This window comes from Callorhinus ursinus, unplaced genomic scaffold, assembly GCF_003265705.2.
Source record: "Callorhinus ursinus isolate GAN/ISIS: 27379988/994484 unplaced genomic scaffold, GSC_fseal_2.0 scaffold55, whole genome shotgun sequence".
In the NCBI taxonomy this organism is placed as follows: Eukaryota; Metazoa; Chordata; class Mammalia; order Carnivora; family Otariidae; genus Callorhinus; species Callorhinus ursinus.
Genome location: NW_027397117.1, coordinates 1,781,641 through 1,804,992, shown reverse-complemented (window position 1 = coordinate 1,804,992; position 23,352 = coordinate 1,781,641). Strand labels below are relative to the sequence as shown.

At 53.4% G+C, this 23,352-nt stretch overlaps 1 protein-coding gene across 3 annotated transcripts in view; it reads right to left on the bottom strand.

The window, feature by feature from the left end:
- CUX1 (cut like homeobox 1) overlaps positions 1–23,352 on the bottom strand; it is a 349,697-nt gene that overhangs the window by 26,304 nt on the left and 300,041 nt on the right. Inside the window, exons 21-24 of one of the 3 annotated variants that reach the window (XM_073884183.1) lie at positions 14,746–15,048; positions 10,440–10,628; positions 5,177–5,441; positions 2–352 (exon numbers count right to left, since the gene is read on the bottom strand). The exons of the other annotated variants lie outside the window; for them this stretch is intronic. Coding sequence (XP_073740284.1) covers positions 2–352; positions 5,177–5,441; positions 10,440–10,628; positions 14,746–15,048 — 1,108 coding nt within the window. The remainder of the gene's footprint in view (position 1; positions 353–5,176; positions 5,442–10,439; positions 10,629–14,745; positions 15,049–23,352) is intronic. 3 annotated transcript variants of the gene reach the window in all.

The following is a 23,352-nucleotide window of genomic DNA, read 5'->3' as shown; positions in this document are numbered from 1 at the left end:
CGGCGGGGGCGCCCGGGGCCGGCCCTCGTCGTCGTCGGCGTCGTCCGGGGCTGGGGCCCCCGAGGGCGGCGGCTGCGCCTTCTCCGCCGGCCTGGGCGCCTCCTCCCGCTCCTCCGGGGCCGCGGCCGCCTCGGCCGGCCCTCCCTGAGACTTGGCGGCGGCCGCGGGGCCGCCCGACTCCTCGGCGTCCGCGGCGCCCGGGCCCTCGGCGGCCTCCACGCCGTCGCAGCTGTCGCCCTCCGAGCTGGGCGCCGCCCGGCTGCTTCGGGCCGACGGGGAGTCGCTGGCCCCGGCCTGGCCCTGGCTCCCGGCCTGAATCTCCTCAATGAACAGTTCTCTGCGGATCCGAGACCTGCGAGACACAAGTGGGGGGGGGGGGGACGTGAGAGGGGCCGCTGGCGGTGGGGGGCGGTCTGTCACCCCAGCCCCCAGCCCCGCCGCTTCCCAGACTCCGTGCCTTTGCCTGAGGCGCCCCTTGGGTGGGTGCCAGCCCCCTCTTCCCCACGAGGCCGGCGCGCGCCAGTGTGACTCGTTTAATGGCACGTTCCCTCCATCCCCGTCCTGCCGCGCCTCCCGGCAGCTTGTGGATGGCGGGTCCCGTTCTCCGCACAGCCCGGGCCCCGCGTGGTGCTTGGTACACGGCAATACACGCCGACTGAACTGACAGGTGGGAATGCAGCAGGGTGCGAACCACTGCTTCCTCACCAGGACTTCGTAAGAGAGAACCAATACTCATTGCCCAAAGCGAGAAACCTCAGCGCCGCGCTCTGAGCCACAGGTCAGGGGTCGGGGCCCCCGCAGCGTTCCACGAAATTATGTTTCAACCAGTTCCCTCCCCTAAGAGGAGAAGACCGGGAAGGGTCACTTTTGATCAAGCAGGAAGGAGACCAAACCTGCGCTCCGACACGTCAAGCATGTTGTAATCAAGCAGAGAGCTCCCCCTAGCGGGGAGCGTGCTCCCTTACTTTGTTGGGTCTGAAGGAAACAGCTACAGATGGGCCCAGGCCTTCCCTGTTCTGGGGGCCCTTGGTGACATCAAGAAAGGGCTCTTGTTAAGTCTGTTTTTGTGCCAGGGTTTCTCCTTCCATCTGCTCACAGTACTAGGCTCAATCAGAACTCTCTCTGGATGGTTATTCCAAAAAGCTGAAAAGCCTCTGATCAATGTGCCAACTGTGAGTGGAAAAGTATCCTCAGGTAAATTGGCATGAAGCCCACTGTCTTGCAGAAACTGGGCCTGCCGAAAGCCCTTAGGTTAGGCATGCAATAAAAATATTTTCTGTAGTACATAGACCCCAATAGAGGTAACATGTTTTGAGAGCCCCCTATATGCCAGGCCTTGTGTTGGATGTGGGGAGTTGAAGCCAGGGAGAAAGTTGTCAGTCTAGTGTGTCAGAACCCTTGGTGGTGGTTATGTGTTCATACCATTATTTGCTCCCTGCACAGTCTGAGCCCTGTCCCTTGTCCTGAGGATGGTTTCTGAGCGAGAGCTACAGGGTGAGGTCCTAAAGCCCCCCCACACCCTGAAGTTGCCCGGGGTAACAGAAGACTCTCTCCTCCTCCTCTGGGGCTACCATAAGGGCCCGTGAAATGCAAGCCTTTGTTAATAGGCTCCTGGGCACTGTGCTGTGAGAGGGCAAGCCTACTCTGCTGCCTTTCAAGCCCCTTGGCAGCCAAGAATGCCAGCTGGGCAAACACCTAGTCCTCATCCCACCCTGGCTGGGGAGGTGGGAGGCTAGACCGGCAGGCCACAGGTCTACCAGGTACGAACTCTGAGTCCCGGGGGCAGACTGGCCCAGAACAGAGCACAGGCTTTATGGAACCAAGCCAACCTGGGTTTGAAATCTGGCTTTGTAAACTTACTAGCTATAGAGCTTGGAAAAAAGGTCCTGAACAGTTTTGAGCTTCAGATTTCTTATCTGAAAAATGTGGAGAATAGCATCTTTCCTTGCAGAGACGTTAAGAATAAAATATTAATGTATAATACAGGACACAAAGTAGACCCAGAAAAAAAGGGAACTACTCAGACCCTCCACCTGCCTTTTGAATGACAGAATTCCTGTTGTTAGGTTGCTAAGGCTGAGGTAAAAGGGCTGGGGGGAGGGAAGGGACAACTTCACGCCTGGGGCCTGGCATCCTGGCTGCCACCCTCGGCAGCTCATCCGAGGATCTAATGAGATGACACATCTGTAATGCTCCTGGCTCAGTGCCTGGCACATACCATATGCTCAACTGACAGGAGACATCATCCTTCTTAGTCTAGATTTGTCTCCATGTCCATGAAAAATATTACCTTCTGATCTAGAAAGATCAGGTCCCAGGAACAGATCTGGTTTTCAAACAAGTCACACAAGGTTTGCAGGATGCCATGGTATTTAGGGCTTGGAAGAGTTTCTATTGGGTGGACCTGTTCTTCTAGGAGGAGACCAGGTGTCCTGTGCTAGACAGTCTGTTCTGGCATTCCAGGCCCTGCTCCTGGGTAAATGGTCACCCTAAGTTACTTGTACTTCCCTGAGGGTGAAAAGATAAGAGGAAGTAAAATTGTATTTTTCTGATGGGGCTAAAAATTGATCCCCCCCTTCCCCATTACTCCCTGTGGGTTCCGGTGGGGCAGGAGAAAAAAAAAATCTACTTCTCCTGTCTAACTCCCGCAGAACGTAAGAAACTCTCTCTTCCCTGAGGAATTCAGTGCATGTGTGCCAGTCCTTACATGAAGTTCTGGAGGGTCTACCAGGCTAAGCTGGTCTCCGTTCGAAGCATTTAGTTGGAAGAGCTAAAGCCATGGAGGGAGCACTCACTCTCTGCTCTGCATTCTGCCTCCTGGGTGACCAAGTGACTTCAATTCTTTGGGCTTTATGCCAATTCTGAATGACCTAGTGTTCACTTCTCATCTGACCTATTTTGTGGCTTATAAAATCCTTTTCAGGGGCGCCTGGGTGGCTCAGTCGGTTTAAGCATCTGCCTTCGGCTTAGGTCATGATCGAGGGTCCTGGGATCGAGCCCCGCATCAGGGGAGCAGGGGAGCCTGCTTCTCCCTCTTCCCTGCTTGTGCTCTTTCTCAAATAAAATCTTAACAACAACAACAAAAATTCTTTTCAGTTCTTTGTTCAAGACCCTGCACATCTCACACCTCTTCCAGGGTATTTTTCCAGATCTCTGCAGCTGAAACAAATCTCTGCCCTTGGTTCTTCCATCTGTCTTAGCCCAGCCTGCTTTGTTGTGGTTAATTTTGAAAGAAAACATTTACTGAGCATCTCCTCTAGACCTGGATCTGAGCTGCTTTGCTAAGTTCTGAGCATCTCCTCTAGACCTGGATCTGAGCTGCTTTGCTAAGCTGCTCCTCCTCTTCTCTTCCCTTCCCCCTTTACTTTTGTCGCATATGGCTGAATTTGCTCATGCTAAATGCACACATGGGGCCTCTTCCAGTGAGTGGCTGACCACCTGTGATGGGCCGGGCATTCCCATGGTTGTCGGCAAGATGAGTGACAGAAGCTGAGAAGCCTGGAGAGCACTTGCCCTGGCCAGGGGGCAGTGACCGCCATTCAGCTGAGGCCTGCAGGTGAGATCTGGGGAAAAAGGTGACCCCAGCGGGGCCAGGGGAAATGGTTTCTCGAGATGCTTTGTATAACTGGTAGCAGCTTTACTCAGATAGTCATCTCGAGTTACCACACTTAAATGGACACAGCCTGCAGAACTCAAAAGTACATATTCAAATGCACCTCTGTGTCTAGAAAGTGAAAATGGGATTGCACAACACCTGGCAAGGGGTGGGGGGGCTCTGGGGAACCTCTGCCCAGGTTCCCATTCATTCTCCTTCATTTCCTTTGACTACTGTTCTTGAAGTTTCCTTCCTTGTAGAGTGAGCTCCATTATCGCACCTGTTAGCCTCGGTCTGCCTCTGGTTTTAGCTCCTCCGTAAATTTAGGATGAATAAGCTGGTGGTGCTCAGCTCGTGTACTTTCTTTGCCCTCACGGGGGCCAGCCCGCACATGGGGATGGATAAACTTGCCTGGTTCCAAGGGGTCAGGCAGCAGGGCTGTTTGCTCTCACGCTAAGCTACAAATGCGAACTTAGCTTTCATCAGCAGTCAAGGTATTATTTCGGGTCCCATCCAATATTTTAAAACCTCCCACTTTGCTCAGCACTGGGAGATGGGGGTGGGGTTGCCGGGCCACTTGGGAAACTGCAGCAGAGCCTAACAGATAAGGCAGGGTCCAGTCGGAGACACGACCCCCTGCGGCCCCCGGCTATCCGGGATATTCTGCTGCCCACAACTTGTCTGAGGCAAGTAACCAGGAGGGCTCCGCCTGCACTGGCTACGCATGTATACTTGTCACCTGGGTAGAACCAGGAGCACCTGCCCCAGTTCTGTTGAGCCCTAGAGAAAAGGACATTTTAATGAGAACGAGCAACTGACAGTCACTTCCAGGGCATTAAAGAAGAAGGCATGCCCATCAGGCCACTGGGACATCCCGGTTTCTAGCAGAGGAAGTCTGGATTACAGCTATGGTCAATAAGCCATTATGTGTCAGTGGATTTTCATGAGCTCATCCAAACGTTTTACCCCAGTCGGCTTCGTTCTATGGGAGAGCACTAGGCCCTTTCACCTCGGTCAGTTACTTAACCCCTCGGAGTGTTAGGTTTTCCACCTGTAAAATGCAGGTAGAACTATGTTCCTTAAATGACTGTGAAGATGAAGTGGGACGGTGCTGATTAAAACACTTGGCTCAGTGTCTGGAGATCTAGTAGATGCTCAATAAATCTTCATTAACTTGACTCAATTTATTTAACTACAAAACTAATCAAACTCATTTGGAAGATAATGCTGTACAAGACCCCTCGGGTCTCCAGGAAGAAACCTTCACTGCTATGGGACCACGGATGCCTACGTTCTCTCTTACTACGTGATAACTGTCTCCCTGGCCACAGCAGACGTGGAATGTCTCTAACCACGTGACCCTACACCTTGGGAGTTAAAAACTCCAATGAAACAGAAAAAGCCAACTAACCGACCAAACACCAAGCTTTTAGTCCCCAGCCAGCCAGGGTCAAGTCCCCAGACCACCATCCCTGTGCAGTGTTCATGGCCACCATGTGTGGGACAGACCAGCCGCTTCCCAAGGGCTGATGGCGCGCTCTCTCAGAGCCCTGATTTCCTGGGCCGAGAGCCGGACCGTACCTGTAATTGTGGAACCAGTTGATGACGGTGCTGGTTTTCAAGTTGAGCTGGGTGGCGAGTTCTTCGATGGTTTTTGGTGACGGGTATGGCTTTTGCTGATAAGCTCGTTTCAGAGCCTCTTTCTCTTCGGGAGCCAGCACCACTCGGGGTTTCTTCAGCTGGTGCTGGGGCTGGGGGCTGGCGCCCTGGCTGTAGTCAATGCCAACGGAGGGGGGCTCGCAGGGCTGGCTGTCGCTGACTGAGCTGTGCCGCCGCTTCATGTATGCTGAGGGAGGGAGAGAGATCGGAATGAGCTGTGGGCCCCACTGGGAGATCTGCCCAAGCCCCCGACCCCCCCCAGAGCACCACGGTGCCCCGTTGGCTCACAATGACTTTTGTGTAGACCGTGGTAGCTAGCTGTTCTGCCCTGCTCTTCCAAAGGGCGTCTCAAAACACTTGGACTAGAACCATTTGGAAACCCAGCACACACTCATCAAGGACCCGCTCTGCTGTACCGCCGGGTTGCCAGCTGTCCCTGCCGAACGGCTTAGTGGGGGATGCAGGGAAGTATACAGGTGACCCCCGTAGAGCACAGTGAGGGAGGCAAGCACGGGGGATCATGGAGGGAGGCACTAAGGGAACGCCTGGGGAGGGGTCAAGGGAGGCTTTTGAAGGCCAAGGAGTGATTAACCAGAAAAAATAGGTGATGAGGTAGAAGATGGTAGGAGGCTGTTTCAAAAAGTGGGACAAGCGTGTGCAAAGACCCAGGGGCACGAGACGGCACAGTTCCAGAGTGTGTGTGCGCGTACGCGTACGTGCACGAGGGGTGTGGAGGGGGATGCAGGAGCTGGAGAGACAGGCAGGGTCTGGGTAGGCCGCAAGTTTGGACTTGACCTTAAGTGCAGTGGGAAGAAGTGAAGAGGCTTTAGTTAGAGGACTGGTATGAGCAGTTCTACGCGTTTTGGGAAGACTGCTCTGGCTGCTGCTGAGGACGCAGTGGATGGGAGGACTGGCAGGAGGGCCCTCAGTTAGGAGGTAAGAATGATAAAGATCGGAACTGGGGAGATGGCGGAGGGGTTGGAGGAAAGCAGAGGGCGTGGAGGTGGTAGGGGCCAGAGCTGACAGGACCAGGGGACGGACTCCTGAGGGACTGAGGAGAGGGGAGCGGAGGAGCCCCCTGGTCTCAGGCTGGGAGATGAGCGGGGGCGCCGGTGTCTCTGGGTCGCCCACAGGGAGATGTCCTGGAGGCAGCGGGACTGGTAGGTAGGCAGCTCAGAAGAATGGTCTGGGCTAGAGAGAAGAATTTTGGACCAATGGTTGCAGTCTATGCCGTCGAGGAGAAAGACCAGGGCTGAGAATGGAGCCCTGTGGCACACCCACGGGCAGAGGTACCCCCGGAAAGCAGCAGCTACGAGGGATCCAGGGAGAGGAGGAAAACCAGGAGACAACCGTGGGAGCAAAGGGAGAGTGAGGAGAGCCGAGCAACAGCATCAGTGCTGCAGAGTCTGACGAGCCCCCAGGAGGCCCTCTGGCTTTAGCGGTTAGGACAGAACTGGGGACCGTGGTGAACAGGTGCAGTGTCGCTGTGGGAGAAGCCCGGCGGCAGTGGGCGGAGTACTCAACGGGAGGTGAGGAGGTGAAGGCAGTGAGCGTGAGTTCTTATGTTAAGACGCCCAAATGTAAAAGAACAGCGAGACAGGATGGCTTCTAGAAGGGAAATCCAGGGCTGAGGGCGGATTTAAAGATGAGAGCGAGCTGACAGTGTTTCCACAGCTGAGGGGAGAGAGCTGGTGGTACAGGTGAGAGAGAGGATCACTGCAGGTGCAGCGGGAGGCAGGACGGGCGGGGGCGGTGGGTTGGAGGTGCAGACAAGCTGACAGGGACTGAGATGGGAAAGCTGGGGGCCTGCGTTCTCCTGAGGAGGAGGGAGGCAGGAGCAGAGGTGATCTGAAGTGATGGAGACGGAGTCCTGAGCGGGGTGGAGGAGGGGGGGGCAAGGGGGGGGAGAAGAGCAGGGGACCCTGCCGAAGCTGGAGCCCCAACTCTGAGGCAGCTCCAACCCACCTAGAGCTGGGATGCTCAGGTCCCAGAAGCCAAGGAGGACGGGTGGAGAGAGCCGGCGGAGCGCTAATCCAGGGCTGGGATTTGCAGGGGATGGGGAATGGGAAGCTGGAGAGAGAGAAGTCTGTCTTGGACGATGGCCAGAGCACCCTGGAGTGATGGATCAAGGAGTCTGGGATGTTGGCAGAAGGAGGCAAGGGCACCAGATGGCAAAATGATAGGGCAAAGCATGGGACCCTAACCCTAACCCTAACCCTAACCTCTCCAGCAAATAAGTCCTCCACAGTGCACTTTCTAGTGGGTTAGCTTGGAATATGGTCTGAAAATCCCTTAAAACTTCTTAAAACGGATGGAAAATGGGACGTAGCATTATGTGATTCAAGCAGCAGGTGGGGAGGAAGAGCGGCTGTAGCAGTAGGGCCAACATCTGTCAAGCGATCCTCCCAGTTACGCCCCGTGAGAGGGACCATGACCGTCCCGGTGTACAGATGCAGACACCGAAGGCCAGAGTGAGATGATCTGCCTCGGGTCACAGAGCTGGTACGTCTGACCTACGTCTACTCTGGGCCCTGCTGCCTGCTCTGTCCTGCCTGATGGTGGCCAGGGCCCCAGCCCTGCGGCAGCCCTCACATTCGGGTCACAAATAAACGTCACAGGAGAGGACTATGGGTGGTCAGAGGAGCCCACGAGCTAGCCCAGGCGGTACGTGCGTGCGTTGTGCGCGTGCGTCTGGGGGCCGAGGGCTGTGTGAACAGGTTGGTTCAAGGGCCATCTCATAAAGGGACAGAAAGCAGAAGGCAGACCAGGGTGGACACAAAATGTTTAGAGGACAGGAAGAAGGAAGGAGAGCAACAAAACGTTCGAGCTAACGGGAGAAGCATGCAAAGCTTTCGTTTAGGAAGAGAAGGAAGCAGAGAGCACGTGGGATCACCCGGTGTGGTCTAGACTGGGAGCACGACGGGCTTTCATCTATTTTAAAGGAACCCAGCTTATTTTAAAAACTCATTTGCTGAGCAGTTATGTGTGCTGGTTGCTACGCTCGGCATGTTCTTTCTGATGCTCACAACCTGGAGAAGTTTGCATGAGCAGCCTCATTCTACAGAGGCAGAAACTTAGGCCAGGCAGTGACTTAACTAACTTGCCATTTTAGGATTATATCTAGGAACACAGTGGAGAAGGCAAATCTTCCCCCAAAGAGAATGAATATGATACAGTCAGTGGCCAGAAAGAACCCAGCCCAGTGTGTCCAGCTGACCGCTCCCATCGGGCAGACATCACAGGAAGCGCTGTTACTCTGGCTCACCCACTGGTGTGTCTGGGGCAGGCTCCTCGAGTGAGCATCCCTGCTAGAGGGAGGGAGAAGACAGTGGGCCCACAGCTGCTTTTAGGGACCTTGGGATGGATGTGAGGAGGGGCCTGGGCTCGGTGGAAACAGTAACTCTCTTGAAACACAAGATGGCGCCCAGAGCCCGTGCTGGAGGAGCAGAGGCCTAGGAAGCCCCCAAAGATCTACTTGTGGGGGCAAGGGTCCTTTTCTAGTGGCCCCCGAGGAGAAACATACCAGGGGGTGACAGAACCAGGGCTGTCCCTCTCCTGATGCCTGCAGCCATGGGGGGCTGCTCAGGGGGTGGCCTCGGAGGGCTGGCCAGGGGGGGCTCCCAGGGAGCTCAAGGAGGCAGGCACTGCCTTTTGCCAGTGTGCAGAAAGCTTTCACATCGCTTGGGTGGGCGCTGATAACCGCTGAAACTCGGTAATGGATATACTGGGTTCATGGTACCGTTCTGCTTTTTGGTTTGAAATTTCCCAAGGTAGAAAATGAAAAAACTTTTGGGGGTGATGTGGCACCAGGCATCTGTGGCCGCCCAAAGGGCTGTGGACTGTGTCAGGGCCTCCGTCTATACCCCGGAGGGCAGGCCGGAGTCCACCGGAGGGCCCTGTGTGTGGTGGAAGGCCGCTGCGTGGGCCCACAGGTCCCAGGGTGGCAGGCTCCGAGCATAAGGGAGCACAACACACATCAGAAGCACTGGCTCCAGAGTCGGCCAGCCTGTGATTCTGGATTCCTGCTCTCTCCTTCTGCCAGTGGTTGATACCAGGCAAGTCTCATAACGCCAGAGCCTCACCTTTCCCAGAGAATGCGCCTACACTGGACAGAGCTGGGGGGCGGGGGGGACTGTGTGAGGTCTCAGCACAGCACCTGGCGAACAGGAGGCCCGACCCCACGGAGCTCTCGGAGGAGACACCAGAGATGCTCACTTCCTCCTGGAGCTCTGGCCCTTGCCCTGGCTGGGTGACAACAGTGCCACCAGACCGGCCGTGAGCAGCAGGCTCTCTTGGTCAACTTGGAGGATGCAGGCCCGGGCTCCGTGCCCAGCCCTGGCTCAGACACGCCCCGGCCACACGGGTGGGTGGTGCGTCACCTCCACATCTAAGGGATTCCGATTTGGCCACTCCGTGAGCTACAGCACTGTGCCCTCTGAGCGGAGGACCCACGAGCGAAGAGCTGCAGGTAGGAGTGCAAACCAGGGGACAGAGCAGATATTACTTTGCACCACCAAGGTGCCCGAAGAAGGCCGGTCAGCATTTGAGAGGGCTGCAGAGGCATACAGAAAGAAGAGCCGCACTTGGCCCTCAAGGGGGCTGAGTCCTGCAGAGCCCCACAGACCATAAAGTAACAGCGAGAGAGACCTGCTCTGCAGGAATTCGCTCTTCTGTTTTCCAGGCTGGGTGACCTTAATGGAGGTGCCCAACTTCTCTAAACCCGAGTTTTCCTTATCTACAAATGTGTTTATTGAATGATCTCGCCAATAAGATACAATACGGAAGTCCCTGGCACGTGGAACACGTTCACGAGACAAACTGCCCACATACCCGCCAAGACAGAGACAATAAACAAATGGGCCACCACCACCGAGTGCTGTGATGTTCACCTCTTGGTGGCCTTAAAGAAGAAAAAGGGTACAGTGACCGCCAGGGTGACTATAAGGAACCGTCCGGGTGCCCCTCCCCCCACGCCAAAATGTATTTGGGTTCAGTCTGCTGGGGAGAAAAAGTCACAAATCTTCCCAGTCCTCGTAGGTCCTCGTCAATTGATGATTGTCAAAAATCCCGTTGCCCTGCCTGACCACAGATCAGTGTCTCTCACCAGCTCTGCATAGAGGCTTCAAAAGAAACGGTGCATTTGTAGATGAGAAGGCAACTGGCCAGAGTGGACAGTGGGGCTTACCTTTCTTTTCCATGCGTTTCATGTCCATCAGCTTCTCCACGTTGTTGGGGTCATTCAGCCATAGCTGCATCCGGACAAAGGGCTCCCGTCCCTTCAGACTGAGCTTGTGCCAGGGCTTTGGGCGAGCAAGGAGATCGGAGACGGAGCCTTGGGTGAGCCCTAAGATGGTCTCCCCAAATAAGCGCTGACCTGGTGAGAAAACAGAAGCGAGAGAGACATTACGACGGAGACCGAGGGATCTGGAAGGACAAGTATGAGCCAATGTTAAAGTCAGACACGGGGTCTGAAGCCCTAGAGTCTGGCCAGCCGGGGGCTGCCTCGGAGCAAGCACTTTCTAGAAGCATTTCTTCAGGGGTGACCTGGGTGGCTCAGTTGGTTAAGGGGCCGACTCTTGGTTTTGGCTTAGGTCGTGATCTCGAGGTTGTGGGATCGAGCCCCATGTTGGGCTCTGCACTCGGCGCAGGGTCCGCTTGAGAGTCTCTCTCCTTCTCCCTCTCTCTCCTGCTCGCGCTTGCTCTCTCTCTCTCTCAAATAAATAAAATCTTTTTTTTTTTTAAAAGAAGCATTTCTTCAACCAGACTTGTGACAAACTCCACTGATGATGGAGTCACTATTACTCCCGCATTCTGTGGGCACACGGCAACGTTTCTCTCAAAAAAGCCTCCAGGCTTTGGATGTACTGAGGCCTGGATAACACACCTGCAGCGCTTATCAGAGGTGGTTAATCCCTCACCCAAGCTCAGGAGGTTAAGTAGCACACGGGGAGCCCTCTCTTATACAACCTCAAACCACAGGGCTGTCTGGCTCCTTTCACGATTAGCAAGGTTATCCGGTCTTGCTGAGAAAACAGGCCACTTGACCCAAGGTCACAGCAGGAAAGAGAAGGAGAAAGAGCCCCTCAGCTCTGTTTTTCTGAAAAGCAGGCCATTTCCAATTCGAAAGTCTATTCCCGCAGTCTAAGCTGCCTCTGCTGACTGGAGCTCAAAGGGGATCAAAACCCCTTCCTCGATGCCTTTTCTCCGAGGCCGTGGTGGGCAGCCTGCTCCCCAGGCTGATCAGAGGGAATTCTGCTCTGGAGAGCAGAGCGGCCCCAGGATGGCCATGTTCGTCAGAGGCTTAAAAAGAAAATGTCTCTTCTCTGAGAGCCATTCAGCTGCAGGTTAAGAGGGGCCGGCACTTTTGAAGGCGCAAATGAGAATCAGGGACAACCTGAGCGACCAGATGGGAGAACGTGAATGAAAGGACTTATTAGGTGGAAATGGAGACTGGGATCAGACAGGCCAGTGTTTGGTGCCACAGAGCGTAGGGAACATGACCCCCGGGCCCAGAGCAGCTCTGGCCCTCCGTGGCAGGATGACCGTGGACGACAGACAGGCTCACGCCCACCGCCTGCGAGAAACACCACCACCTGTGCCCACAGGGCAGGTGTGAGAAATGGCAGAGCACCTCCTTGTAAAAAGCCAGGCTTCAAGTTGCAATTTACTGCACGGAAAGCTTTGGATTTTGAGAATTTTTTTTTGGCATCATTTTCTTTTTAAGATTTTATTTATTTATTTGAGAAAGAGAATTGAGAGAGAGAGAGAGTGCGCACAAGAGGGGGGAGTGGGAGAGGGAGAAGCTGAGCAGGGAGCCCGATGCGGGACTCGATCCCGGGACTCCAGGATCATGACCTGAGCCGAAGGCAGCCGCTCAACCAACTGAGCCACCCAGGCGTCCTTGGCATCAGTCATTTTAACTTACAGATACATTTACCGATTTTGTAAACCTGTGGTTCCCTGCATTTCAAAGTCTTAGTTTAGCCTATAAACATCCTAAATCCTTACCAGATTTTTGTTGTGGTTGTTTTAAATAAATTTTATCTAATTCTGAACCTGGCAAATGAATCTCGTTTCATTCCAAGGAGCTCGCTATGTTCAGGAAAGTGAGAGATGTAATAAACAGCTGGTTACTACTTGCTTGACCCACCTTGTTGTGGGTGGGGGAGGAGAGGCAATCATATGAATATTCTTGGGAATTTTTATTACTTCTAGAGGTTTCATAGCAGTGGCTCTCAATCGTTTTTGGGTCATGGACCTACTTGAGAACCTGAAGGAAGCTATTGACCCTTACCCGGTAAAATGTGCGCACACACGCACTCTGCTTATGATTTCAAGAGACTGACCTATGAACACCTCAAGATCTCAAGTCAGAAGTGAAGGGGATGCCTGGCCTTACAGCTGCATAATTCAGCTATAATTTGGCCCCCTCCGTGCCCATTACTCCACTGAGAGACCCCAGCAGGGGAGGCAGCTTCTTCCCTGGAGAAGGTAAGACCAGCTACAGCAGCCACTGAGACGGCTTCTCAGCTCCATGGCGGCGCCGCCAGGGAGCTCTTCCGGAAGTTCCTGCTCCGAGAGGAGGAAGTCCTCTCTCTCTCTGGTGTGGTAAGTTTCACCCCTGATTCTGTGCTTCACAGCATTTGAAAATGGGAGTTCTACAGGCCAGTGGGGTTCTACTGTGGTGGCACACGACCAACACCAGCCAGAACTCCAGCAAGGATGGAAACAGGGATGGGAATGCCAAGGATGAGATTTTAATGTTAGGACCTCACAGCTGCGATCTTGCAACTTCTCAGGAGCTTATTTATCTATTTTTAAAAAATTTTTATTTATTTGAGAGAGAGAGACAGAGTGCACTGAGGCAGAGTGAGACCGAGAAGTAGACTCCCCGCTGAGTGGGGAGCCCGATGCGGGACTCGATCCCAGGACCCTGAGACCGTGACCTGAGCCCAAGGCAGATGCTTAGCCGACTGAGCCACCCAGGTGCCCCTTCTCAGTGGTTTAAAAGGAGTTTTCTTCAGCTGCTTGCCCATGATTACAGAAACGACACTTCCTATAAGGGAGTGGGCAGCAATAATCTATCGGGCCTGCTTCTCTGGACTCGTGATAAGACTGTAAGGTAGGGGATGACCTGTGTCTAGGAACCCCTACGTATTTCAATCATTGATGAACATGCTGGACTTGGCAGCCATTTAAAAAAATCAACAGCTAAATTTTTATTTCTTTGAATTAACTTAATTAAAAACATTCTCAATTGACATTACTTTTTCTCTTGTTCTGTTTTGTGCAGGCAGTGGGGTGGAGGACCTTAACCGGGCAAGCTGGCCGTCGAGCTTCCGCGCTGTGAAGTCACCACACACACTTCCCTGGAATTCACTTCACTGCTACTCCCTTCTTTTCCTATCCCCTGGGAAAAACAGACATGCAAGGCCCCTCTGCAAATTCCAGCCACTCTTCGGGGTTGTCGTAACATGCACCGCACAGAACAGTGCTCCTTAATTGACATTTATACTTGAGAAGTGAGGACAGAAGTGTTTGGGGGACTTGGGGCACCTGGATGGCTTGGTCGGTGAAGCGTCTGACTCTTGATCTCAGCTCAGGTCTCGATCTCAGGGTTGTGAGTTCAAGGCCTGCGTTAAGTGTTTGGGGAGTGGCTGTTTCCAGTCTCTGGGTGGCCAAGCCTGGAGAACCCCATGTGGTCAGTACTGAACCACAGGAGCACAAAGGTTTAAAATGACCAAATGCTCTAATATTCCTAGAGTCACAGCTACTGACTGTGCCACAGAGCCCTCAGGGGAGAGTCGCCTCGGGTGGGGCATGCGCAAAGCTAAGGGCCTGGGTTTGCGGTGAACCCTCGAGGGAGGAGTGGTGAACTCAGTTCCATAGGGGCTCTCTACTGCCTCCCAGTGGAGGGCCTGGGGAAGGGAGCCGGCATCATCAGGCAGGAGGTGGGGACAATAATGGACTATTAGCTGCCGGGCAGGGTGCTGCTACTCACAGGCCCAAGTTGGGCACTGCTGTCCCAGAGGTACAGGGGAGGCTCTGAGAGTAGCTTGCTCAGGATGATGGACAGAGCAAGAGGAAGAACTGGGATATGAACCCAGTCTGGGGACCCTCCCAACATGCCATGGGATGGGCTGGGCTGACGCTGCTCGGGCCCAGAGCTGGAGCCCTCGAGGACTGGGAGTTCCACCGGGCATGCCCCAGTCAGGCGGTCTCAGCGGCTGGCCTGAGTCCGCTCCAGCCGTATGGGTATCCGCTAAGAGGTCCCAGTGGGGGCGCCATGGGCGGGGCAGGAGCAGGCCGGGGCTGACGGCCCTCAGGAGCCCTCGTGTTCAAAGCCGGACGGCACTGTATGTTCTTAGAGGTAGCTTATCAACGTTTAAACCCGTTGGCTGGCTCAGCCTGAGTGCCCTCCACCCATCCCTCCAGAAACCAACAGGAAGCAACCTGCCGCCCCCGACTTGGCAGCCGGGGAGGGAACCTACCGAGATTGTTGTCTGTCAGCACCTCCTTGACTCTCTTGGTGATGCCGTAGGTGTCCAGCTCTGGAGACATGGCTACCAGCTCTTGGATGCTGAGGGCCGAGTGTCCGGAAAGAGGCAGAGGGGTGGCGGGCTGGGAGTCTGAGGCGGGTGGGTCGCTGGGCTCTGGTGGTTTGCCATCCTTACTCGTCTCAATGGGGGGACAGGGCTGTTGGACCAGCTCAGTCAAACTCTTGACGGATTCACTAGAGCTCATCGGTGACTCGGGTGCAGGGCTACAGCTAGCAGAGGTCTTTGGAGTGCTTTCTGTAATTAAAGCACACGACAATCTGGGGCTGAAAAGAGCTGTCTTTCAGGGTGCACGTCTACCTTCCTTACCTAGGAAGTATCAGTGAAATGCCCTTGCAAGCATACAGCATGGCAGCTATGGTTCTAAGGCTGGGAGAACCCTCTAATGTTCTGTCTTACAAAATAAAACATGTTGTTTTATTTTGTTGTTTAAACAGCAAGAGAAGAAAAACTCGGGGGTTAAACAAAAGGTTTCTGAAGGCCCAATGTAAGGGCATTCTGTTGAGAAACCGCTGTCCTATGAACCACGGGCTCGCACAGTCGTGATTTCTTCCGACGGGACCCCCTCATTCCCTAATTCAGAAGGACCTTGGCTAAATTATAATTTGCAGATTTATTCTGTCCATAATTTCCAGAACAAAATGAATGGGTGGGTTCTTTTAAACGAGGGCTGCCCACAGGGTGTGGCCACCATGGTTATGAAGAAGCTCGAAGAGGAGACCTAAAGGCCTCGGCGGCTGGCCCCACCGGGGGGGGGGGGCACAGGACTCAGTCCTGGGACTCCATGTGGGTTCTTGCTGTGACCCCGGAGGGCTCCATAGCACCCAGCTGGAGGGATCCGACAGAAGAGGAGCACCCACTCTGTTCCCCATCAAACCCCAGGACGCGCGTCTGAAGGCGGAGCTCTGTTTATCTATGCCACCCATGCTGTGGCCACTGCCAGGAGAGATGGGGCCAGGGTGGCAGCCAGGTCTCCACGCTCTCCCTTCTTAAGAAGGGTCTCTGTCCCATCGCAGGTGCCCAGGGGGGAGTGCCACCCCGTGCTCTGTTGGGGAGCAGTCCCTTCTGGTCTCCCTGTCAGCATCACCTGTGAAACCCAGCATCCATTTTAGTTTTGGGATGTCTGGAATAAAGGCTTTAGCCACGTCCTAATTACCAGATACAGAGAAAGGCTGTGTCCGGAAGGAAAGTGCAGAGTGATTTAGCACCGTGGTCCTACCCATGAGGTAAAAATCTGCCGATGGCTTGGTGTCTGGTATGGTCTCCCCCCACCCCTCCCCGGCCCCCCCCATCAAGCAGGGTACATGGTAAGACCGCACGGCACCATGTGTGAGGGGCCAGGCCAGGCGTCATCACGTGGGTACTCTGGCCCTAGAGAGATGATATGCCTCAGAAAGCAGGCCACTCACGGAACATCAGCACACACGGGCGCCCCCCTCTCAAAATACTCACTACCTGATGAAACAAAATGTTAACCCTGAGTGATGACTGAATTTCAAATGGCCATAGACATGGGGTATCCTTTCCTGGACATATCATATGCAGGATAAGAGCCTACTCTGAACTCAAGAGGATGGGAAATGTATTCCGAATACAAGGGCTCTTTCATATAAATACCTAGAAAGATAAAATCCCAAATAAAACTGCAACTCAACCGATAAACCCGTTTATTGTCCTAGGAGCAGGAACAGAGTCCCACCATCACATAAACCTGTGTCCTCAACCTCAAAGATCTGGCTTAAAAAAAACCACAACCCACTGGTCTGTGAAAGATGTAAAAGAGATAGGCGTAAACAGCAGAAATGATCCATATAAATCTTTAAGGCAATATGAATCCTACAAATCGGATTTCTTCTCTCTGCTCACCTCCAGGTCATCATACAACTGGATATAAAACCCAGCAAATGTTATTTTTGTATCTGAAGCAGCAAAGAAATTGTACTGTAAATTTGCCCTGATTCACCCATGCAAGGGACCGATTTGGCAGATCATCCATCTTGCTCACTGCAGACTGTCAAGGATGGTACGAATCCCCACATGATAAACAGATTCCTTCTCAGGTTTGTGTCCTGTAACCCACAGCAAGGTCAAAAGCATGGCTGCCTGGCTGACAGACTGCACGGAGCCACTGCCCTGGTGCTTCCCGTTTTGTGTGGCGCCAGCCCAGACTGAGCTCCCGGCTCAAAGCCCTTAAGATCAAAACCCCACCTTGGCCTTGAAAGGTACTGGGTGCGTGCTGCCGGGCTGGTGTGCATTGGACTCCGCTCTGAGTCCGGGTCTAAATGTAACAGACAACTCGAAGCTGAGTGCTCTTTCTGGGGTACGTTATTCATGGAAAGACACATGTGCACACAGATAACCACCGTGCTCTCAGCTCACGGAAAGCAGATTCGGGCCCCTGTGTTTGGACAGGCAGGACAGATGCAATAGCAAACGGCCCCATTGGAGACCCCACGAGTTCTCATGCTGAGAACATCACTGTGGAAAGAGTCACTTCTATTTTTTTTTTAAAGATTTTATTTATTTATTCATGAGAGACAGAGAGAGGGAGGCAGAGGGAGAGGGAGAAGCAGACTCCCCGCGGAGCAGGGAGCCTGATGTAGGGCTCGATCCCAGGACCCCGGGGTCATGACCTGAGCCAAAGGCAGATGCTTAACTGGCTGAGCCACCCAGGCGCCCAGAAAGAGTCATTTCTTCAGAAAGCTGTTTCCAGTAAGCACCCAGCTCCAGCACCCGAACCAGCACCATAGCAGCAAACTCAGTAACCAAAGCCAAGCCAGAGCCCCCGGCAAGGCGGCCCCGCTCCTGGGTGCAGGAAGGACACGTGGTTGCCTGTCCTTGACCATCCTGACAGAATAAGAGATGTTGTCCACAGAAAAGAAGAAATATTACTTTTTTTGGTTTTGTTTTCCAAGTATCAGTAAACAGAGACTTCTGTCTAAAGCAATACTTTCTGAAGGAATAAGGCTTTCTTCCACTCCATGTAATTAAAAATAATTAAAAAAAAAAAAAAACGAGTCGTCCTGGGCTTGGCATTAAGATATGAACTCGGGGATGGGGCTACCTCTACTAGTCGGCTGTGTTCACATGAACGACATTCACAACTTCTTGGGACATCTGGTTTCCTCATCTGGAAAATGCCAACAGTGTTGCAGTGAGGACTGAACCTCCCACATGGCTGGTGCTAAGAAACACAACCTGAATTTGATGGTTTTTTTTTTGTTTGTTTTGTTTTTACAAAGCGGTTATTAAATTGTATTGAAATGTATTTGTTGGGATGCCTGGGTGGCTCAGTCGGTTAACTGTCCAACTCCTAGGTTTGGCTCAGGTCATGATCTTGGGGTCATGAGATCGAGCCCCATGTCAGGCTCCATGTTCAGTGCAGAGTCTGCTTCTCCCTCTCCCTCTGCTCCTCCCCCAGCTCATGCTCTCTTCTCAAATAAATAAATAAAAAAAGAAGCCTTATTTTATCATCATTCATAAGAGCAGCTCCTACGTAAGCTAACATCATTTCTCGTGCACTCCCTGCGTGCCAGGCACTGGGCTAAGGCTCACGAGAATGACCAGCCGCGCTCCTCACAAGGACCTCGCAGTGTGAGGCAGGTATATCCATTTCCCTCCTTTGACAGACTTAAGATGTCCTGTCCGGTGACATAGCCAGGAACCGGTCAGATGTTCTGTATTCAAAACAGCCCACCTGTACAGGGGGCCCGCACCCGCGTGTCCATTCATGGCAGCACGACTGGGCCTGCCTTCCAGGACACGACTGCTCTACAATCCATATGTCACCATGCATGAATCTCAAAAACAGGATGGCCAGCACCCAAAAGCCAACCCACTACTGGGATTAGGGAAGGGAACCAGAATGCACTTAGTAGCCAGTGCTAAATGGAGGGCGTTTACACACTGCTGCATCTGATTCTCCGCACCCCAGGCGGGGAAACTGAGGCACAGACAGGCAATATTACTTGTCCAGGTCATCATGGCTGGAGAAGGATCTGAACCAGACTGAGAGTGGAAAGCCTCCGTGTTTCCACCCACCCTTTGTCTGGCAGTCACTGGAGTAGCTGCGTGCCTGCCCTTCGTTCATTCATTTGCTCCCTCGCTCGCTCACTCAAGCATTCTGAAAGCGCCTACTCTGTGCCATGCAGTCCGCAGGGCACTGGGGATAAGAGAAATCAGACACCCATCTTGCTTCGGAGGCACCCGCAGACCGCAGGGCTGGGCCAATCGAAAATGGGCAATTTGCATACTGGGAAAGCCCCGGCACAGAGCTCATCTACCCGATATTGACAGCAATAGTAAGGTGTTACATTAAGGAGTAACCCATGTGGATTACATTTTTGTGTGTGTGTGTGTGTGTGTGTGCGCAAAGCTTCAAATCTTGCACAGGAGTCGCTTGGTTAGTAAGATAAGGAGAGCAGAGGCAGTGACTCGAGGCCCTCCGAAATGCATGAGGCATCCAGGAACTATAAAAGGATTATGAAAAATATTATATTCCAAAAACAGCAGGCAAACAACAGCTGCCTTAAGTTTTCAACAAAAGCCCGTTGAAAACGCTCCCCCGCCATAATTTCCAGAGACACATCTCCCTGCAGTTTATCCGATCCACCGCTGAAATTTCCATACCCGGCCCTCTATCTGCAGTAATAATAACCCAAATTCCATTTAGTGTTCATTTGAGCAGTCAGGATAAAGTCATTTCTTATTATCTCCCCACTGTGTAAAAAACAGCTTGAAGGTAGGAAGTCAGCAAGCATTTTCACCAAAAAGTAATTATTGTAAGTGACATTTTTACTGCTGGCATGCCATAAGGCGAACTGTGCATTCAGAAGGACAAGTTGCTGAAACAAAATGACAGGGTACTCTGTGACATTCTGACAAGAACCCAAACATTATTTAACTGGTGGCTGGTCTGATGCACCACTTTTCATTATGTCCATAGTTTAGGCTTTGAGCCCCTGCCAAGCCAGGAAATTCCAAGTGACTATAAAGACAGACAAGTATGGGGAGATGGGAGACGGGAGGGAGGAGTTGGGGGGGCGGGGGGTTGCCGAACAGAGCCGGGGAGCAGCATGGCCGGGGCTGGCACATGGAAATAGGAGCGAGGGAGGAAATCAAGGAGACAAGGAAAAGGGGGTGCACGGGGGAGGGGAAGAGTGGAAGACGGAGCCAGAAGGGGGGGACGGCAGGCTCTCCAGCTGCGGCTGCCTGGTGGGGCCAGGGTGTGCAAAAGGTCCTGAGGCACCTGGTGCTGGCATCCTGGGTCCAGCGGGAGGCCTGGTGGCCTGGAAGGACCCTGTCCCACTTGAGGCCTTCCCAGTGGACAGGGCTGACAGCTTTGAAGGCCACCACAGGGTGACCAGCAGTCTGCAATGCTTCTGAGTGGAGTTCAGATGTGGGTTCCGTGATGGAGCCGCTGAACCCAAGCTGCCGTGTTGGGACTCGCTTGCCTTCTTCTAGGAGAGCCCCCACCCCCCAACCTGAGCCCCTCCACCTCAAACGTACACGGCGATGCTCATTTGCTGTCCTGTATTTTTGTCAGAAATCCATCAGGCCCACCCCACACGGTCACGTGAGACTCATTTACCAATGTCCCCAGTGCCAAACCCAGCCCCAGTGGTGGTGGCTGTTTAGACGGGCTCCTCAGTCCCGAACCCTGCCTCCGGGTCTGACAGCAGACACTCGCGGCCCCTTAGGACCACTGCCGACTTCTCCAGGCCAAGAGAAAATGTGGAGTTTTTTGTTTTTGAGCATGAGCAGCCTTTCGATGGATTAGCATGGGCTTGAAACAAAATACATGGATACTTTAATAGATGTCAGAGCTTTCTACACCCCTGGATGTTTTCTACTGAGAAAGGAACAGAAGGAACCTAATAACATACTAAGGTGTGTCCACGCTACAAAACGCTACATTCCCACACGGGCGGTGGCATCAAGCATCAACACACACCCACACCCAGGCCTTGCCTGCCCCCTCCTCGGGCTGGCAACACTCTCTCTGGCCCTGAGCCAGTCCGAGTATTGCCTGAAATCACTGAACATCTCAGCAAACCTACCAGATCCCTTCTTTTTTCTTTTTGTTTTTCCAATGGCAGAAAGGAGTAACTTGTGCAAGGTTCGGGGCAGGAAGAGCTGGGGAGGGGCCCGACGGGCTGGGTGGGACTGCCCGCTCTCCCAGGAAAGGGAAAACGACTCTGTCGGTCCTAGTTTCTTCTGCAACACGGCACATCAGTGCTTCCTCCCTCATATACCCGGCCCCCTGCTAGCACAGAAGGCACGCAGATGAGACAAGCTCTCTGGCGCACAGTAGGTACCGGGCTGTGTGTATGCGTGAGCAAAACATTTTTTAAAGCCTGTCCAAGGAAACTCGTATAGTGACGTAGAAGCCGAAATACTTTACTTATTAACAAAGTTTAAAGTAAGGTTATTATTTAACTTGGGCCATGTATAGCTTACCTCCCCAAACTTGACCTCTAAGCCACTTGAAGAGAGAGGGCCTGTGTCTTTCATTCAATAAGGGGGCCCCTCTAAGTGCCAGGCAGGGTGCTAGGGGATGGGGCACAGAGGGGAGCCGGGCAGACGTCATGAAGCAAGTCATGGTCACAAAGACCCTGAGACGAGAGCAGGGCGGGGGTGCTCGGCGGGGGGGTCACCATGACATGGAAGCTGAGCCTGGGTGGGCTGGGTTACACACTAAGAAGGGAAGGGGCCGCAGCGGGGGGGTGGGGCAGCCGGATGTGCCATCTGGAAAGAAGGCTCTGAGGCGTGCGCCAGGGTGGGGACCACGGGCCTGGGAAGAAAAAAAATCCGAGAGACACTTAGGAAATAGAAACTGTGTGCCTATGTGCGTGCGTGCGTGCGTGCACATGAGCATGTTTGGGAGGGTGGGTAAAGAGGAAGAGAAGGAAGGAGATGGGCTGCCAGACTTTGGCTTAGATGATGGCGGGGGGCGGGGCGTGGGGTGCTAGTCACTGAAGGGAGCAGTTCTGGGGAGACAAGGCTGAGTCCAAGGTTGGGTGCATTTCACCGGAGGGGGGTGTTGAGTTCTTGGGTCTGGCAGTGGCGGTGGGCCCGCGGTGGGAGACGGCAGGACCGTCCTTGCCTGGTCACCTCAGCCAGGCGCACAGCACCCGGGGGTGCAGGAGCTTTTGCCACTGTCACCCAGAGATCTACGGATGCTCGGCTCCTCCCATCAGACACCATCTTGTGCAACCAGGCACTTCCCTCGCTCTTGAGGTGGTTTTCCATGCTCTTTTCTACCCAAACTGGGAAAGCACATGGGGGGAGAGACGTTCTCCACAATCCTGGGCTGACCCAGGTGGCGCCGTCCTGCCTGGAAGATTTGGGGCGTCCGTCTGCCCTCTCTCAGGGATCCTCATATTTCTAGTGCATGTTTTATAAGCTCTGAAGGGAACACGCACATCAAAGGCAGAGTTTGGGAATTCAACGTTCATTTAATTCAGTTCAAAATTAAAAACGCTCCTTAAATTACAATTCATCTTTTGTAGTGAACTCAGCCTGGCAAAGCTGCAGAAGCTGCACTGGGCGACACACTTGGCCCTGCTTCAGGAGCTCGGTGCTCACCCGGGTTCCAGCTTTTCTGCAGATCCATACTGATTTAGAAATAATGCTTTCAAATTACCTTCAATAACCTTATTACTGAACCAGCTGTGTGTGTGAACACTTATCAATGCGTCCCTGTGCATTAAGAGAAAATGTATGTCATACAAACAGTCTAAACATATATTACCGAGATGGGAAAAAACAAACCCTCTAGTTAAGTTGCTTTGCTGTAATCAAAGATTAATCACTGTGTGAGCGTGTGTGAGTGTGTGCGCCCGCACGCCCGTGTCCTCTCTTTTTCTCCAGGCTTCCTTTCTGGCTTTGGGCAAACCTGCCTGGCCTTCCCCAACAGCCACGTTCCCCGGCAGACAGGTCACACACGCTGTGTTGAGAGCGGAATTAATTTTCCCAGATTTCGAAGAGGTGGTTTTGAATATGGTTTTGTTCCTGAGCCTCCTAGGCCTGTAGCCCAGAATCTCTCCTTCCCCCAGGCACCCTGGGGGACCGCAGGCTTCGGAGTGCCCATCTGTGCAGAGGCTTGAGCGTCCGCCCCAAGAGCAGCCCGTCCCCTCTCAATAACACCGCCAGGCAGCCTCGCGTGTGGGTAATGATGTTTGGGCTGTGACGGAATGTTCCTTAGAGGATCCAGGGCTGACAGCAGCCGCAGAACAGGCCGGTGTGGTGGGCTGCGCCTCGGCTTTCCATCCGACGCGGGTGGGTGAGCTGACCCAGCACCGGGTCATGTGGGGCAGAACCAGTAACGTCTCCGCCGTCCGCTACGGTACTAGAAAAGCTATTAAGGTGCATTATTTTACACATCCTCCTAATCTCTCCATACTGCTTTACTTAATTTGTGATGAAATTGTTGAGAAAGGGTACTTAATGTAGGACAGTCAGTAAAAGTAATTTATCATCTTCCCGCTTCAGTGCTCACGTTATCAGCGAACTCATTTTCTGCATTCATCATGCAATCAG